At 45.7% G+C, this 19,110-nt stretch overlaps 1 protein-coding gene across 1 annotated transcript; it reads left to right on the top strand.

Moving 5' to 3' along the window:
* The first annotated feature begins 13,867 nt into the window (after positions 1 to 13,867).
* SCGB1D4 (secretoglobin family 1D member 4) lies at positions 13,868 to 18,615 on the top strand. Its single transcript, XM_063710802.1, has 3 exons — positions 13,868 to 13,987; positions 17,234 to 17,421; positions 18,477 to 18,615. The coding sequence occupies exons 1-3, from the start codon at positions 13,933 to 13,935 to the stop codon at positions 18,546 to 18,548; spliced, it is 315 nt and encodes a 104-aa protein (XP_063566872.1). The 5' UTR covers positions 13,868 to 13,932; the 3' UTR covers positions 18,549 to 18,615.
* The last annotated feature ends 495 nt before the right edge of the window (positions 18,616 to 19,110 follow it).

Genomic DNA, 19,110 nt, shown 5'->3' with positions numbered 1-19,110 from the left:
CTACAAATCCAGAGAGATGAGTATTTCTAAGTACAGGAGCAAATTTCTTTTCTTTTCTTTTTTTTTTATTGATCATTCTTGGGTGTTTCTCACATACAGGGACTTGGCAGGGTCATAGGACAATAGTGGAGGGAAGGTCAGCAGATAAACAAGTGAACAAAGGTCTCTGGTTTTCCTAGGCAGAGGACCCTGCGGCCTACCGCAGTGTTTGTGTCCCTGGGTACTTGAGATTAGGGAGTGGTGACGACTCTTAACGAGCATGCTGCCTTCAAGCATCTGTTTAACAAAGCACATCTTGCACCGCCCTTAATCCATTTAACCCTGAGTGGACACAGCACATGTTTCAGAGAGCACTGGGTTGGGGGTAAGGTCATAAATCAACAGCATCCCAAGGCAGAAGAATTTTTCTTAGTACAGAACAAAATGGAGTCTCCTATGTCTACTTCTTTGTACACAGACACAGTAACAATCTGATTTCTCTATCTTTTCCCCACATTTCCCCCTTTTCTATTCGACAAAACCGCCATCGTCATCATGGCCCGTTCTCAATGAGCTGTTGGGTACACCTCCCAGACGGGGTGGCGGGTGGGCAGAGGGACTCCTCACTTCCCAGAAGTGGAGGCCGGGCAGAGGCGCCCCCCACCTCCCTCCCGGACGGGGCGGCTGGCCTGGCGGGGGCTGCCCCCCACCTCCCGGATGGGGCGGCTACTGGGCGGAGATGCTCCTCACTTCCCAGACGGGGCGGCTGCCGGGTGGAGGGGCTCCTCACTTCTCAGACGGGGCGGCCGGGCGGAGACGCTCCTCACCTCCCAGACGGGGTCGCGGCCGGGCAGAGGCACTCCTCACATCCCAGACGGGGCAGTGGGGCAGAGGTGCTCCCCACATCTCAGACAGTGGGCGGCCGGGCAGAGACGCTCCTCACTTCCTAGACGGGATGGCGGCCGGGAAGAGGCATGCCTCACTTCCCAGACTGGGCAGCCAGGCAGAGGGGCTCCTCACATCCCAGACGATGGGCGGCCAGGCAGAGATGCTCCTCATTTCCCAGACGGGGTGGCGGCTGGGCAGAGGCTGCAATCTTGGCACTTTAGGAGGCGAAGGCAGGCGGCTGGGAGGTGGAGGTTGTAGCTAGCTGAGATCACACCACTGCACTCCAGCCTGGGCAACATTGATGACTGAGTGAACAAGACTCCATCTGCAATCCTGGCACCTCAGGAGGCCGAGGCTGGCAGATCACTCGCGGTTAGGAGCTGGAGACCAGCCTGGCCAACACAGCGAAAGCCCGTCTCCACCAAAAAAATAAGAAAACCAGTCAGGCGTGGCGGCGTGCGCCTGCAATCGCAGGCACTGGGCAGGCTGAGGCAGGAGAATCAGGCAGGGAGGTTGCAGTGAGCCGAGATGGCAGCAGTACCGTCCAGCTTCGGCTCGGCATCAGAGGGAGACAGTGGAAAGAGAGGGAGAGGGAGACCGTGGGGAGAAGGAGAGGGAGAGGGAGAGGGAGAAGGAGAAGGAGAAGGAGAAGGAGAAGGAGAGGGCAGGAGCAAATTTCAAAAGGAGATTTCGAGGGAGTTACTTTTGCTTTTAAAAATAGGTGGCTCTGGCTGGGCTCAGTGGCTCATGCGTGTAATCCCAGCACTTTGGGAGGCCGAGGTGGGTGGATCACCTGAGGTCAGGAGTTCGAGATCAGCCTGGGCAACACGGTGAAACCCCATCTCTACTAAAAATACAGAATTAGCCGGGTGTGGTGGCACACGCATGTAATCCCAGCTACTCGGGAGGCTGAGGCAGGAGAATCTCTTGAACCTGGGAGGCGGAGGATGCAGTGAGCCGAGACTGAGCCATTGCACTCCAGCCTGGGCAACAAGAGTAGATCTCCATCTCACCAAAAATATAAAAATAAAAAAAATTAATGAAAAATAAAAATAAAAATAGGTGGCTCTTGGCTGGGTGTGGTGGCTCACTCCTGGAATCTCAGCACTTTGGGAGGCCATAGATGGGCAGATCAGAAGGTCAGGAGATAGAGACCATCTTGGCCGACATGGTGAAACCCCGTCTCTACTAAAATACCTCCCCCACACACAAAACATTAGCCGGGTGTGGTGGCACATGCCTGTAGTCCCAGCTACTTGGGAGGCTGAGGCAGGGGAATTGCTTGAACCCAGGAGGCGGAGGTTGCAGTGAGCCGAGATAGCGCCATTGCACTCCAGCCTGGCGACAGAGCAAGACTCCGTCTCAAAAATAAATAAATAAATAAATAAATAAATAAATAAATATATAAAGGTGGCTCTTGTGAGCTGGGCACATTGGCTTATGCCTATAATCCAAACACTTTAGGGGGCCAAGGCTGGCAGATCACTTTGAGTTCAGGAGTTTGAGATCAACCTGGGCAACATGGCAAAACCCAGTCTCTACAAAAAATACAAAAATAATCAGCTGGGCATTGGCTGATCGTGCTTGTAGTCCCAGCTACTTGGGATGCTGAGGCTGGAGAATTGCTTGACCCTCGCATGTGGAGGTTGCAATGAGCTGTAGTCGCACCGCTACATTCCAGCCTGGGCAACAGAGTAAGATCCTGTTTCAAAAAAAAAAAAAAAAAGTAGCTCTTGCCTGTAATCCCAGCTACCTGGGAGGCTCGGCCCAGGGAATGCTTGAAGCCAGCAGTTTGAGAAAAGCCTGGGCAACATAGGAAGACTCTGTCAGTTAAAAAAAAAACCTGATAACAAAACAAAAACAAGAACAAAGAGAAACAACATCTCTTTGCCATAGGAGTCCACGATTGTCACAGTTATCCTTCAGTCAAAACATGTGACCACAATGGAAATCAACAAATAAAACACATCTCCTTAGAATGGACCAAGACCACAGCATGAGCATGTGTTCAGCCTCTGACCATCCTCCTATGAAATCTCAAAAATGAATAAATTAAAGCAACAACAAAGAACCAAGTGGTAAACTGTACAGTGTGGCAGAAAGAAAACAGTGACAACATTTGATGAGAATGTTTAAAATTTCCTGACAGTGAGAGAGCAGATAGCATGCGCTCTACAGGAAAATGAGACTGAAGAAAACTGAAGTACAAATACATGCTGCAGAAAAAACCAACCTTTAGATAGAGGAGCTTTTTGTGGAAAAGAGGAAACAATGTTTAGGTCACAACTTGGATAATGATTGAAGCAGAACACAGGAAAGGATAACAGTAGAAACATACAATCAGATACAAACAGCTATTTCATTCCAGTTGCCTCTGTCCTTCCTCAATAAGAGGTTTTTCTCAACACAAGACAGGAGTACAAATTGGACAATTGATTTTCCGTAGCTACATTAACTCCCAAGATCAGGTGATCAAGCTGAAATAATGCAAGATCACTAAATACTATGTAGTGCTAACTGTCAAGGAAAGATATTAGCAAAAATACCATTGGTCAAGGGTGATGATCACATGCTTTTAAAGATGTGAGGATATTTATCCAGAAAATGTGAAACCTCAGGATCATAGAGTTTGGTAACTCATTAATTCTCTTTGTAACTGGAAGGCAATGTGACAGATAGCTTTACCCATGGCAGGACTTCTCTCTTCCCTTTGTCATTCTGCAAACCACACATCTCCAAGTCTACACTCATTTAAGATATTATTTTCTGGTATTTAACAGTTAGTGTCCAGTCAAGAAATAGAAAACGTTATAGGTAAACCGAACAGGGAAAATTTCATACAGGAGTTGGTGTTAGTGGGTTTGAAGGATTGCAGAAGAAAAAAGGTATTGTAAAGGATGCCCAGTAATTAATAATGGCAGAAAGACCATATCACCCCTAGGGCTTGGAGAGAAAAAGAAAAATGGTGCTGCCCAGATCCCAAGACTGCAGGTGAAGGGGAGGCTGCTCTTGCTGAAATTGAGCCACCTCAGCAGGAATGGAAGACATCGCTGTGCACCCTTCTCTGCCAGGCTGCTGGTGATGCAGGCTCTGCTGCCATAATCACTGCAAGAGGCAATGTCAGAAGCAGGGAAACATGACTTCTGCCTCCTCCAGGCTTCCAGTCTCCCAGCAGTGCCTTCCACTGGAGACCCCACAGGAGCCAGCTGCCACAGGGTTCTGGGATGTGAAACACAGAGACCTTGTGCTTTAGCAATGAGGAGACGCATTAGAAAAAACAAATCTGGAGCTACGAAATATGATCCCTATCTGGCATCCCATGATTGTAATCTAGAGATTACAATTTAGAGAAAAATTAAGTCTTGGCTTAATTTTTCAGCCAGTTGGAGGCCATTTGTCTGACCTATTGAAGAGTCAATAGCTGGAAAGTTTGTTGCCCATAAGTATCAGAGCCAATAACATTAATAAGGCCAATAACAGATGGTACAAAAGGTTTTTAGTGTCTCTTTCAATGCAACAGACTGTTGGGGAGGAAAGGCCTTTCTAATGAGTAAACTGTCAAGTTCACCAAAGTAAACTGTCTCTAGGAACACACAGCGAGGATCAGCCCATGAGTTTCCTGGTTTATCTCACATATCCTGAGGTTATTTGTTCTGCTTCTCCATGCAGTTCTTCCAAAATTTATGAAACACGTCATTAAACCTATTGTGGGTACCAAAGGGCAACTACTTTCCTCTCCAGAACAAGATGGAGAAAATCTACATAATTTCATCATCCTAAGTGGCACCTGTTATTACAGGGGACTAAAACATCTCTCTTTGGTGTGGTACCTCTGACATGACTCTGACTTGCTGTCCTCATGTGTGTTGTTCACATGTGGGGCTAACTTACTAAGACATGTAGGTACATCAGGTATGGGCTATCACACATTATGGACTGTAGGGATGGTCAAGAAGAGGTGTGAGGACCTGGCCCAGTTCTCTGTGAGGCAGTTCAGAGAAGTTTATGTGGAAGAGGAGGTGGAAATGAGAACCAGAGTGACCACTTGATAAGTGTATGTTCAAAGTCTTTGGAATTAGGATTTTGATTGATCCTCTAAATCTTTCCATCTTTTAGAAAGATGTTCACCAGTTTGAAGACCAATCCCTAGAGAATCCCTGGGTAGTAAGGTCAGGCAGAAGGATACCAGACCCAAAACATCCTGATGAGGACACAAGTCCAAGGAATCTGTGTGCCTTGGGGATCAATAATATTTACCCCACCCCCTCTCTTAGATATAGGTCCAGGATTTATTATTAAGGAAGTTAGCAACATCATAATAATAGTCACTTTGATCTTACAATAAAAAATAAATTATGTTATGAAAACATCATAATCTTAACTGTGGGAAATCTCAATAGAACAGGAACCAGATTCTGAAGCACTCTTTGTTAGCCCTTAGGGTACATGACCATTCCTTGTAGGCAGAATTGCTTAGATTCAGTTTGATATTTTAGTTGGGGAAGACTGATTGGTTAATTCATTTTCTTTGACTTATTATTTATATTTTTCTTTGGTTACATAACTATAGGAATTAACATTTAGTGCTCAGATGCTGTGATGTGTCTTTTTCTCTATTAATTCTTTTATTTCTTATGCAAATCCTGTGATGTGGACACTGCTTTTATCACCTGGGTTTTAAATGAAAAAAATTATGACTGCAAGGCTAAGCCACTTGCTGAAGAACTCACAAGTAGAAAATGCCAGGGCTGAGCTTGAGCCAGCTAGTCTAGTCCCAAAATCAGCTTCTCCTTACTCCTCAATTGATGTATATGTGCTAATTTTGAAAAATCCAAACAGCACTTCAGAATTAAACAAAACATCAAACTGCCCTAGTAAGATTCTGTTAGACAGATGCTAGCAAGGTGGCAGAGAGAAGAGAATGCTAATTCACTGTTGGTGGGAGTGTAAATTAGTTTAGCCATTGTGGAATTCAGTGTGGTAATTCCTCAAAGAGCTAAAAACAGAACTACCATTTGACCTAGCAATCCCATTACTGGTATGTACCCAAAAGAAAATAAATCTTTCTATCATAAAGACACATGCACATATATGTTCACTGTGGCACTATTCACAATAGCAAAGACATGGAACCAACATAAACGTCCATCAATGGCAGATTGGATAAAGAAAATGTGGTACATATACACCATGGTATATTATGAAGCCATAAAAAAGAATGAGATCATGTCCTTTCCAGGAACATGGATGGAACTGGAAGCTATTATCTTTAGCAAACTAATGCAGGGAAAAATACTGCCTGTTCTCACTTATAAGTGGGAGCTAAATGATGAGAACACATGGACAAATAGAGGGGAACAACAGGCAGTGGGCCCAACTTGGAGGATGGGTGGAGGGAGAGGACCAGAAAAATAATATTAGGTACTAAGCTTAATACCAGAGTGAAAAAATAAGCTGAACAACAAATCCCCATGATACCAGTTGACCTATGTAACAAATCTGCAAAATGTACCCTGAACCTAAAATAAAAAGTAAAAAAATAAAAAAATGTCTGTTAGAGGTGACATTAAGTTTGTAGAAGAACAGAGCACAGTTCACCTGTTTAAATTTTCAATCTTTCCTGCAGGGACCAGTTGTCCATTTCTTTAGATTTTATTTTTGTTTTGTGACTAAAGTTCCATGATTTTATTCTTAGAGGTTTGCATATCTCCACTCAGGTAGATTTCAATATATTTTTGTGGCTGCTATGTATAATCTTGTCAATTGTGTCATTTTTTTCCATTATGGAATGTAATAGTGTAGCTAGCTTACAGGAAGGCAACTGATGTTTATATTTTGATCTTGTATTCAGCTGACTTCATGTACGCTTCTTTTAATATGTTTTTTTCAGTAGATTGTCTTAGATTTTCATCAAAGTTGATCTACAGTCTATAATAGTGTACAATTCACTGATTCAGCTTTCTTCAATAAGAATTTTTCTTCTTGTGTGAAGAGAATACTTTTTATAAATTGTATCGTTTTCTTTTTTCTAAAAGACTATTTTTTAGAGCACTTTCAGGTTTACCAAAAATTGAGTAGAAAATAGAGTCCACATCTAACCTCTGCCCCCCAACAGGCACAGCCTCCCTCATTATTCACAGCCTAACCCAGAGTGATATACATAATTGATGAACTCACCTTGACACATTATTTTCATCCAAAGTGCATAGTTCATGTTAAGGTTCACTCTCACTGTCCTACATTCTATAAATTCTGAGAAATGTGTAATGACTTGTATATGCCATCATAGGACACTCTATTCAACAAATGGTGCTGGGATAATTGGCTAGCCACACGTAGGGAAATGAAACTGGATCCTCACCTCTCACCTTATGCAAAAATCAACTCAAGATCAATCAAGGATTTAAACCTAAGGCTTGAAACTATAAAAATTCTAGATGATAATGTCAGAAAAACCCTTCTAGAGATTGGCTTAGGCAAAGATTTTATGACCAAGAACCCAAAAGCAAATGCAAACAGACAAAGATAAATAGCTGGGACCTAACTAATTAAACTGAAGAGTTTTGTATGGCAAAAGGCACAGTCAGCAGAGCAAGCAGACAACTGACAGAGTGGGAGAAAATCTTTACAATCTGTACACCTGACAAAAGACTAACATCCAGAATTTACAAGGAACCCAAACAAATTAGCAAGAAAAAAAAAATCCCATCAAAAAGTAGGTTCAGGACATGAATTGACAATTCTCAAAGGAAGGTATACACATGGCCAACAAATACATGAAAAAATGCTCAAAATCACAAGTGATCAGGGAAACGGAAATCAAAACCACAGCGCGATACCACATTACTCCCACAATAATGGCCAGAATCAAGAAATCAAAAAAATAATAGATGTTGGCATAGATGCAATACAAAGGGAACAACACTTCTACAGTGCTGGTGGGAATGTAAACTAGTACAACCACTATGGAAAACAGTGTGGAGATTCTTTAAAGAACTAAAAGTAGAACTAACATTTGATCCCACAATCTTATTACTGGCTGTTCACCCAGGGTTAAAAGAAGTCATTATAAGAAAATATATTTGCACATTATGTTTATAGGGGCACAATTTGTGTTGCAAAAATATGGAACCAGCCCAAATTCCTACCAATCAATGAGCGGATAAAGAAATTGTTTTATATATATATATATATATATATATATATATATATATAGAGAGAGAGAGAGAGAGAGAGAGAGAGAGAACATATATATAGAACATATATAGAACATATATATAGAACATATATATAGAACATATATATAGAACATATATATAGAACATATATAGAGAACATATATATAGAACATATATAGAGAACATATATATAGAACATATATACAGAACATATATATAGAATATATATATAGAATATATATACACACACCATGGAATACTACTCAGCCATAAAAAGGAACAAATTAATGGCATTTGCAGCAACCTGGATGAAACTGGAGATTATTCTGCTGAGTGAAGTCACTCAGGAATGGAAAATCAAACATTGTATACTCTCATTCATAAGTGGGAGCTAAGCTATGAGGATGCAAAGGCATAGGAATGATACAAAAGACTTTGAGGACTCAGGGGAAACGGTGGGAGGGGGTAAAGGATAAAAGACTCCAAACTGGGTTCAGTGTATACTACTCTGTTGATGGTTGCACTAAAATCTCATAAATTACCACTAAAGAACTTACTCATCTAACCAAAGACCACCTGTTACCCCAAAACCTATGGAAATAAAAATTTTTCAGAAAAGTTATTCAGAATGATTTCCCCGTTGTAAAAATCCTCTGCACTCTCTCTTTTCATGTTTCCCTCCCCGATAACCTATGCCAATCTCTGACCTTTGCTTCCATATTTGCTTATCAGGATGTCAAATGGAATCTACAGTAGGTCACCTTTTCAGAGTGGCTTCTTTCATTTAGTCATATCCATTTGAGATTCCTTTTTGTCTTTTCATGACATGATAGCCCATTTCTTCTTGGTGGTGAATCATATTCCACCATCTGTATGTGCCAAAGTGTAATAATTCCTGCACCTGTTAAAGGGCTTCTCAGTTGCTTCCCAGTTTTGACAACTTTCAATCAAACTGTATGAATATCTGTGTCCACATTTTTTAATGGAAATAAAATTTTAACTAATTTAGGTCAATGTCAAGGAGCACACTTACTGGAATTTATAGTGACAATCTGCTCACTTTAGTAAGAACCTGCCATACTGTCTTCCAAATTGTACCATTGACATTCCCAGCAGTCAATGAATGGGAGTTCCTGTTGCTCCTCATCTTGCCAGCATTTGGAGTTGTCAGTGTAGGATCTTTTTTTAAAAGGAAAAGAAGAAAAAAAGAAATGAACTAATGAAGGAGCTAGTGTGAGATATCATTGATTAGAATAATTCATTAGAGTCAAAAAGTGAAAGGCGAGGAGCAGCAAATATAGAAATTAATCTGCATCTACATCTAGCCCACCTCACATGTAACCACTGCCAGATGTATGGACTAAGAGGACCACTTTGTGACTTCACAGCTCACACACCGTCAGTGCCCCAGCCAGACCTTCTTGCTTTCAAACTGTGCAACTGTAGACAGCTTTCTTATTTTTCTGTAAGTCAGTTGCCTCAACTATAATATTGGAAATATAACAGCTTATATCTTATACTTTGGTAATAAGGATGTGAATGTAATAAATTGTGTTTTGCAGGTATGGACATAGAAACTAAAAACCACTGTTAGTCTTTTCATTATCACTATTCTCATTAGCTACAGAAGTTTTTGCAACCCGCAGGACCTGCATGTTCCCAAATAGAATGAGCTCACTGTAAGTTTGGTGACTGGATTTTCATGGACCATTCTATTCTATGAAACCAAGCCAATGTTTGTGTGCTCAAGGATTACTAATGGTTTGTTTGCAGAAAGGATGAGTCAATAGAAAGAACGGGCTTAGGAAAGAGAATGTGCTCAAGGCCCTCTTGGTTTTGAATTTACAGAAGCAGAGAGCTCAGAATTTAGGTGCTTGGAAGGTGTAATTTTGACTTCAAACCCAGGTGATTTAAAATTTTTTCATTGTGATACCCAAATATAAAGGGTATCATCTTAAGCATTTCTTGGTGTGCACCTAACTAGTATTAAGTATATTCACTTTGTTGTACAATTAATCTCCGGAAACTTGTTTTTTGTGAAACTGAAACTCTGTATCGTTAAACACCAACTCCTAATATCTTTTTTCCTTCAGCCGCTGGAAACCACTATTCTAATTTCGGTTTCTGTGAATTTGGCTGCCGTAGATACCACACATAAGTGGAATCATACTATATTTGTTTTTGTGACTGGATTATTTCATATAGCACAATGTACTTTAGTTCATCTATATTGAATTCTACAGTCTGTGTCTGAATTTTCTTTTAAGTCTGAATAAGATTCCATTCCATGAATACCTAGATTTACTTCATCCATTCATCTGGGGATAACACTGGGTTGGTTCCCCCTCCTGGCTGATGAGAATAGTGTCCTTAAAGACATGCGTATGCAATATCTCTACAAGATCCTGATTTCAGTTCTCCTGGCTGTATCATGAGAGGAAAAATTCCTTGATCCTACGATATTTTCTACTTTAATTTGAGAGGTGCCCGTGATCTTCCGTGGTGGCTGCACTATTTTACATTCCCAGCAAGAGTAAACAAGAATTGCTGCCTCTGCTGATCCTTGTTACAATGTTATTTTCAAAATTCTTAGTTTGCCTGTTTGTCTGTTTCACAATAGCTATCCTGTTGGGTATGAAAATCTGTGTTATTTTACCTGAGATTTGAAAACGTCAAAAAAAAATCAGTGGGGTAACAAAATCTGAAGGTGCCTCACCTCTCCCACCCATTCTGCTGTCATGGCCCACAGAGGAACGTGCAAGCTCCCCTCCATTTGCCCAATCCTGTTCTCCAGCCACAAACTCTTCCCTGTTCTACCATGGGCACATGTCTGTTTCAGGCTTGCCTGGCTATCTGATGTCCCTCACAAGCCACTTGGTTTATGCCATGTCAACTTTTCTCATGCTTTTCCCTGGGCTTCTTCCACATTTTGTTTTGTTTTGTGAATCAAATGCTATGTGTCCGAGCGGGACTTAGATACACTTCTCTGTATTCCAAGCCTCACATCTCAATGCCTTCACCCAGAACATTCCATGCCTCCCCTGTGTTTCCCTGGAGCACTCTGCTCATGGCTGGGGAGAGGCAGAGGAATAATCCCCATGGGCTGCTCTACTGCTGTGACCCTGGAAACTCAGAAGCTGCGATGCTCCTAATTGGAAGAGAAACTAAAGAGGAGTTCCTGTTAGCGGATGTAGAGCTTGGTGAGTTGATATTAAATTTCCCTGAAATTGTTTTAAGTCTTGGCTTGCACTAGAAGATTGCGGGCTGGGTGGTTGGTGCAGCACCATCCTCTTGCCACTGTTCTCTCTAGTGATGTGGAAAACCGATGAGTTTCTTTCACAGTCACCACCACGCTACTCACGTTTCACCCTCAACTGCCTACAGAAAACCAGTCCCATGAACATTCTTTTACAATAAACATGACCATCACCCATTTAGCAGTTTTTTGATTCATAAATATATCATTAATTTGTTAAAAGATGGCTTGCTGATATTCTTCTGCATGCCAGCCACTGTGCTAAGCCAGGATGAACAAAACCAGATACTGACCCTCTGATTATGGAGCTGACAGTCAAGAAAAACTTGCATCAATGAAATGATTAAACATCTGTAATACAACAGCCTTGAGATCGCTGCAAATGAGAGGTGCATGGTTCCAGCAGAGTCTATGAAGGGGAGTATTGACCAAGTCATCGGGGTCAGGCAACAATGTCCATGGATGGAAAGAATAAACTAAAATCTTGAGTCAATTGTGTAAAAAGGAGGGAGCCACAAAAAGCATCAATGATGAAAACAAAAAAACCCTGCATAGGTGTTAATCGTGGTAGGACTAATTAAAGTACATGCAAACAATCCTCTGTCAGAGATACACATGCTCCCCAATGGACTGTACAGATGACAAGGTGAATGTCAAGCCTGAGTGAGGATAAACTCTCATCCACAAATAGGGTGGATGCTTCACAGACCTCTCTACTGCAAAAGAGGCCTCAGTCCTGAAGCCCATATTCATGGGTTTGCGGCCTCCAAGACCATGAGCTGGGTTTCCTTTTCCATTTATGTCAAAGAGAAATGGTGTATCTAGGTGTCCGTGTAGTTCTGCAAGTAGGTGATTTTGTGGATTTTGGCTGTGCTCTAAACTAGGAACTACTGGCAAACCATGACATATATGACAAATGGGACAAGATAATGGCAGTTTACATTGAGAACTACTATGTACCAGAACTTGGTATATTTTAAACACACACACACCCATGAACACACTCATTTGATCATCTATCAACCCAATGATGTAGGCACCATTAGTAGCCTACTTTGACAAATGAGAAAACTGGGGTTACATAAACTGAATAATTTTCCTAAGGTCCAGGAGCCCATAAATGAGGATCTGAACCCTCATAGCTGTAAATCTCACCACCAACCCTCCCCCTCCTTGGTGGCAGCAGGGCTGATTCAGGGACTCCCTCGTCATCCTGTGTGATGAAAGTGAGATCCACTGTTGCCCTTAGCTTGGACTCAACTAAACCTGACAATGTGTCTTTGATGACAAAACCCGTAAGGTCCCCTTCCTTCTTAAAGGTTTTCCTGGCTGGATCTCAGCCCTGCTGTCTGTGAGAAACACCAGAGCAGTTTAAACAGTACAGAAAGGAGGGATTCACCCCAATGCTACTGAATCAAAATCGCCAGAGAGAGAAGCCTGTGGGGTCAGTATGTTTTAAAAGCTCCAAGTGATTTGACTACATAGCTGAGAATGGAAAGCTATGGCCTGGGCTGTGACTCCTCTCAAATGTAAGTTTATTTAAGAGAAAAATTTCTGGTGATTAAACTCACACCACATGAAGGCACGGCAATGGGAGGGAAGGTGGGTGTGTATTGCTTTGTCTGGGGGCTTCCTTCACTTTCCCTTAAAAATGGGATTGGCCCAGGCAGCACAGATAGGTTTGAAGTGGAAAACTTGAGCCTAGGGGTTAGGCGGAAGTGACCACCCACCCTGTTCCTCTGTCTCGTCTCTTCTATTATCTTCCCAGCCTAGAGCCCCACTGATGTATGATTGGCTCTGAACACTCCAAACGCTCTTGAGAAAAAGAGTTAGGTTATTTAATCTTCAGATCAGCCCTAAGGTAAGACGTGGGTGGCTACACATCACAGAAAGCTTGCTTTTTATAGATAGAAAATGTGAATCTTGGCCATATATATAACTGCACCTATAAACAAGATTCAGGTTTGGGAGTGAGGCAGGCTAGAGAACAGGTGCAGCAGATGTTTTTCCTCAGGATATCTTCTACAGGCGGGATGTATTCAACTATGTTTTCAGTACCTATGCAGTGAACATGGTGGTGATGGAAGGGGCTGAGGGGAAGGATTAGATTTGCCCAATGTGCAACTGAAACAAGCCTGCTTGTTGTCAGACATGCAGGGGGATCAAAGCAGGGTCTCCTTATGTCCCTGCTCTCCCATAAAGAGAACACAGCCTTCCAGCTTCCTGTGCCTTGTGAAGCCATAATTCACCTGTGCCCCTGCACTGCTACAAAGATAAAAAGAACTAATCAGCAAAAGCTCATAAGGAAATTGAGAATCCCAGGAACATTTCCAGATGTACCTGACCACTCACCTGGAGCACAGAGCAGAGTTCTCACAAGGCTGCTGTCTTGTGCTCCGCCCCACTCAGATGCAGAGATTCCTAAGGAGGTGACATTGATGGATGGCAGCAGCCCTGGCTTGGAAGGGCGGGCTGGGAGCCAGGCCTCATGACCTACCAGGTGCCCCGGTAGGTAGGACCAGCCAGGCTCCCTAGGTACAAATAGCCCTGGCCTCCATGACTACACAGGCTCCTGGAGTCGAATCCAAATCACTCATTGTGAAAGCTGAGCTCACAGACGAATAAGCCACCATGAGGCTGTCAGTGTGTCTCCTGATGGTCTCGCTGGCCCTTTGCTGCTACCAGGGTGAGTACATCAGTCATGAGTCCAGCACCAGCCCCTGGGACGCACCCTCTTCTGAGCACAAGATCACCTATTTGTGCTTTGGGTTGGGGTCTGCACAAAACCAAACAAAATTCCAAACCCTTTTCTGTGCTTGTTGAGTAAGATTCATAAAGGTTAGAGCTATTTCTTCTTTCTTCTTCCTTTTTTTTTTTTTGAGAAGTTTTGCTTTTGTTGCCCAGGCTGGAGTGCAGTGGCATGATCTTGGCTCACTGCAACCTCTGCCTCCCGGGTTCAAGTGATTCTCCTGCCTCAGCCTTCCTGAGCAGCTGGGATTACAGGCATGGGCCGCCACACCTGGCTAATTTTGTATTTTTAGTAGAGATGGGGTTTCTCCATGTTGGTCAGGCTGGTCTCGAACTCCCAACCTCAGATGATCTGCCCGCTTCGGCCTCCTAAAGTGCTAGGATAACAGGCATGAGCCACCGCGCCTGGCTGCTTAGAGCTATTTCTTCTAATCCCCAGTATCTAAGAAGTTTTATAGAAAAATCAATTCAGGCAAATGTTAGGAATTCTTCTGCCTGAGCTTCACTTCTGAATGGGATCTGTGTCAGATGATGTAATGTGAGGTCTGGGGTGAACCTGGGCTTCGACACTTCCCACCCCTTGATCTTGGGCACAATGCTCACCCTCCTTGAGCCTCTTCTTTTATTTATTTATTTATTTATTTATTTATTTATTTTTATTTTTATTTTTTATTTTTTATTTTTTATTGATCATTCTTGGGTGTTTCTTGCAGAGGGGGATTTGGCAGGGTCACAGGACAATAGCGGAGGGAAGGTCAGCAGATAAACAAGTGAACAAAGTTTTCTGGTTTTCCTAGGCAGAGGACCTTGCGGCTTTCCGCAGTGTTTGTGTCCCTGGGTACTTGAGATTAGGGAGTGGTGATGACTCTTAACGAGCATGCTGCCTTCAAGCATCTGGTTAACAAAGCACATCTTGCACCGCCCTTAATCCATTCAACCCTGAGTGGATACAGCACATGTTTCAGAGAGCACAGGGTTGGGGGTAAGGTCACAGATCAACAGGATCCCAAGGCAGAAGAATTTTTCTTAGTACAGAACAAAATGAAGTCTCCCATGTCTACCTCTTTCCACACAGACACGGCAACCATCTGACTTCCCAATCCCTTCCCCACCCTTCTCCCCCTTCTATTCCACAAAACCGCCATTGTCTTCATGGCCCGTTCTCAATGAGCTGTTGGGTACACCTCCCAGACGCGGTGGTGGCCGGGCAGAGGGGCTCCTCACTTCCCAGTAGGGGCGGCCGGGCAGAGGCGCCCCTCACCTCCCGGACGGGGTGGCTGGCCGGGCGGGGGGCTGACCCCCCCACCTCCCTCCCGGACGGGGCGGCTGGCTGGGCGGTGGGCTGACCCCCCCACCTCCCTCCCGGACAGGGCGGCTGGCCCGGCAGAGGGGCTCCTCACTTCCCAGTAGGGGCGGCCGGGCAGAGGCGCCCCTCACCTCCTGGTCGGGGCGGCTGGCCAGGCGGGGGGCTAACCCCCCCACCTCCCTCCCGGACGGGGTGGCTGGCCGGGCGGGGGGCTGACACCCCCACCTCCCTCCTGGACGGGGCAGCTGGCCGGGCAGAGGTGCTCCTCACTTCCCAGTAGGGGCGGCTGGGCAGAGGCGCCCCTCACCTCCCAGACAGGGCGGCTGGCCGGGCGGGGGGCTGATTCCCCCACCTCCCTCCCGGACGGGGCGGCTGGCCAGGCGGGGGGCTGACCCCCCCACCGCCCTCCCGGACGAGGTGGCTGGCGGGCAGAGACGCTCCTCACTTCCCAGACGGGGTGGCTGCTGGGCGGAGGGGCTCCTCACTTCTCAGACAGGGTGGCTGCCGGGCAGAGGGGCTGCTCACTTCTCAGACGGGGCGGTTGCCAGGCAGAGGGTCTCCTCACTTCTCAGACGGGGCGGCCGGGCAGAGGTGCTCCCCACATCTCAGACGATGGGCCGCCGGGCAGAGACGCTCCTAACTTCCCAGATATGATGGCGGCCGGGAAGAGACGCTCCTCACTTCCTAGATGGGATGGCGGCCGGGCAGAGACGCTCCTCACTTTCCAGGCTGGGCAGCCAGGCAGAGGGGCTCCTCACATCCCAGACGATGGGTGGCCAGGCGGAGACGCTCCTCGCTTCCCAGACCGGGGGGGGGCGGCCGGGCAGAGGCTGCAATCTTGGCTCTTTGGGAGGCCAAGGCAGGTGGCTGGGAGGTGGTTGTAGCGAGCCGAGATCACGCCACTGCACTCCAGCCTGGGCGCCATTGAGCACTGAGTTAACGAGACTCCGTCTGCAATCCCGGCACCTCGGGAGGCCGAGGCTGGCAGATCACTCGCGGTTAGGAGCTGGAGACCAGCCCGGCCGACACAGCAAAACCCCATCTCCACCAAAAAAATACGAAAACCAGTCAGGCGTGGCGGCGCGCGCCTGCAATCGCAGGCACTGGGCAGGCTGAGGCAGGAGAATCACGCAGGGAGGTTGCAGTGAACTGAGATGGCAGCAGTACCGTCCAGCTTCGGCTCAGCATCAGAGGGAGACTGTGGAAAGAGAGGGAGAGGGAGACCGTGGGGAGAGGGAGAGGGAGAGGGAGAGGGAGAGGGAGAGGCGAGCCTCTTCTTATCACTGGTGGTTAAAGCTTCTGCCAGGAGTGGCTATGAGAATGAAGTAAGGTTATGGTTGTCAAGAGTCAAGCTGTGGGCCAGGCATAGTGTCTCATTCCTGTAATCTTAGCACTTTGGGAGGCCACAGTGGGCAGATCACTTGAGCTCAGGAGTTCAGCACCAGCTTGGGCAACATGGCGAAACCCCATCTCTACAAAAAAAAAACCAAAAAAAACAAAAACAAAACACACACACACACACACAGAAGCGGGCATGGTGGCAGGCACTGGTAGTCTCAGCTACTTTTGGGGCTGAGGGAAGATCGCTTGAGCCCAAGACATTCAGGCTGCAGTGAGCCGAGATTGTGCCACTGCATTCCAGTCTGGGTGAACCTATCTCAAAAAAAAAGAAAAAGAAGTCTAGCTGAGGATATGAAGCTCTTCCCTTTGTTGTGTGACCCGGAGAAAGTCACACCTGGAGTTTCTGGTATTGTCATCAGCACAATAATGGTATAGAAACATAGAACCCAGGGGATCCTGTCTGGTGTAACCTCAGGGAGCCATGAGAGAAAAATCGACTTTCCTAACATCAACAATATTTTTATTTTTGTGCTGCAGCCCATGCTCTTGTCTGCCCGGCTGTTGCTTCTGAGATCACAGTCTTCTTATTCTTAAGTGACGCTGTGGTAAAGCTCCAAGTTGCCAAATTTAATCCACCTCCAGAAGCTCTTGCAGCCAAGTTGGAAGTGAAGCACTGCACCAATCAGATATCTTTTAAGAAACGACTTCTCATTGAAAAAGTCCTGGTAATTTCTTTCTCCTTTATGCAGAGGCAGAATTCAACTCAGCTGCACACAGCCTCCTGCATGTTTCTTGTCAGGTCACCTGCCTGGATGCTGTGTCCCCAGAGTGTGCTGAGGACATGGGGAGTGAGCTAGGGACAAGGCAGGGATGGTGAAGGGCCAAGCACTGCCACCTCCCTGCTGGGATCTTTCCTGAGGTCAACCTACCCTCACGCAGTGGACACAGTCACTGTGGAATGTCCCGGGGAGTGTGGGAGATTTGAACAGGGAGAGAAGTCTTGAGGGGACCTAGAGCTGGGCCTCCCACAGAGAGGATGCTGGTGAACTGGGCTCCTGTGCAGCTTCTGCAGAGCCAGGAGCCCCTTGCAGCTCCTCAGGGCCCACTATCCACTCCTCATCCATGACACTCTCCTGACCACAGCCAGTGGGCCAAGACTTTTTCGCTGCTCTACCTACTGCAATGCCATACAAGTGGGATGTTCTCACTGTGTCTTTCTCAAGAAATCAGAGATTCCAGGGCCCTCTCAGCCTGGCTGCCTCTGGATTGCTGTCCCGAGGTTTGGCTGCAAATACCCATAGAAGCTGCAGGGTCAGGGCTGATAAGACCCCTGGCCGTTAGGCAGAATTCTCCCATGGGAAGACTGGAGTCTCCTGGAAGGTGTGTTTCCCGGAGGCCCTCCCTGCTCTGCCTGGCTTCAGAGCCCTGGGTCCCCCATTACAGGGATCAGGAGACTCCACAGTCCTGGGACAGCCCAGACAACAACCTCTGGCTGCACTGTCAACCCCTCCCCTCCTCCTCCATGAAAACCCTAGGCCTAACTCCTGGGTCTTCCCAGGTCTATTGGTCTGGTGGGGAAAGGCTGCTTTCTCACCAGAATGGGTGTTGTAAGGCCACCAGGTCTAGGCCTCAGTTTCCCACACTGAGTTCTTGCCTCTTCCTTTCCAATTGCCATTGGGGCAAAATCCCATTGGCCTCTTTGATGTTAGCCTATCATCACCAGCAGCAGCATGACTGACCTCACCTTTCTTTCTTTCTTTTTTTTTTTTTTTGATTTCAGGTGGAAATAGTGAAAAAATGTGGTGTGTGTCATGTAAAAATGCTCAACCTGGTTTCCAAAGTCTTTCAATGACACCCTGATCTTCACTAAAAATTGTAAAGGTTTCAACATGTTGCTTTAATAAATCACTTGCCCTGCACATCTCCACTGGTCTTGTTATGATCCTGCAGTCTCGGGCCTTGAATCGAGGGTGGTTTCCATAGGGGAGTGGCTTTTTGCTGTGGCTGATAATCAACTCTAGAGTAACCAGCATTCTGTTACTAATGGGGCCTGAATGCAAGCATCCCAGAAGGAAATATTTGCAGAAATCATCCTGGATTCCTTACAGATTTCCCATCCTGCGTTCGCGAATGAAAACCATGGCAATAGAAAAACAGCAATTACAGTGGTCCTGCTGGTCTTGGACTGAGGGATCTCCCAGCCTACCTTGGTGTCCAGGCACGTGGTTCCCACTAGCAGCAGCCCTAGCCCCAGTTTGTTGTCCCCTCAGATGCACAGCCAGCCTGCTTGGTGCTCTCTCTGCACCAAGTCATGTCCAATATACTTTATTTTCCATTTATCACAATTTGCGGGCATCTCCAGGTTTCAACCTGGAGTTCACATTGTTTTACTCCCCACACTTAGAGCACTCCTC

The sequence above is a fragment of the Gorilla gorilla genome, chromosome 9, assembly GCF_029281585.2.
Source record: "Gorilla gorilla gorilla isolate KB3781 chromosome 9, NHGRI_mGorGor1-v2.1_pri, whole genome shotgun sequence".
NCBI classification, from domain to species: Eukaryota; Metazoa; Chordata; class Mammalia; order Primates; family Hominidae; genus Gorilla; species Gorilla gorilla.
The sequence above is the reverse complement of the archived record's forward strand: the minus strand, read 5'-3'. Positions and strand labels throughout refer to the sequence as shown.